This window comes from Penaeus monodon, chromosome 20 (assembly GCF_015228065.2).
Source record: "Penaeus monodon isolate SGIC_2016 chromosome 20, NSTDA_Pmon_1, whole genome shotgun sequence".
NCBI classification, from domain to species: domain Eukaryota; kingdom Metazoa; phylum Arthropoda; class Malacostraca; order Decapoda; family Penaeidae; genus Penaeus; species Penaeus monodon.
In genome coordinates this window covers 11,811,899-11,812,113 of record NC_051405.1, presented here as the reverse complement: position 1 = coordinate 11,812,113, position 215 = coordinate 11,811,899, and the positions used below count along the sequence as shown (strand labels likewise).

General features: G+C 59.5%; 1 protein-coding gene across 1 annotated transcript in view; it reads left to right on the top strand.

Annotated features, from left to right (window-relative positions):
- The window catches only part of LOC119585619 (multiple epidermal growth factor-like domains protein 6), a 170,724-nt gene that overhangs the window by 66,803 nt on the left and 103,706 nt on the right, over positions 1–215 (top strand). The window contains exon 2 of the mRNA XM_037934287.1: positions 64–201. Within this exon, the coding sequence (XP_037790215.1) occupies positions 64–201 (138 nt within the window). The remainder of the gene's footprint in view (positions 1–63; positions 202–215) is intronic.

Below are 215 nucleotides of genomic sequence, written 5' to 3'. Positions count from 1 at the left end.
TACAGAGAGGGAGAGAGAGAACCTTACGTCAGCTCTAAATAACTGTTCCCATTTTCTTCCCAGGCCTCACGTGTGCGAGTACCAGAGGAAGGAGACCGTGGAGGTGCGGGTGCCGAGCGTGAGGGCCTTCACCGCCACCGTCAGGGTATACCGGCCGGGCTGCTTCCTCAACACTCCGGCCTGCGTCACCCACGAGAGGAGGTGAGTGCACGAAA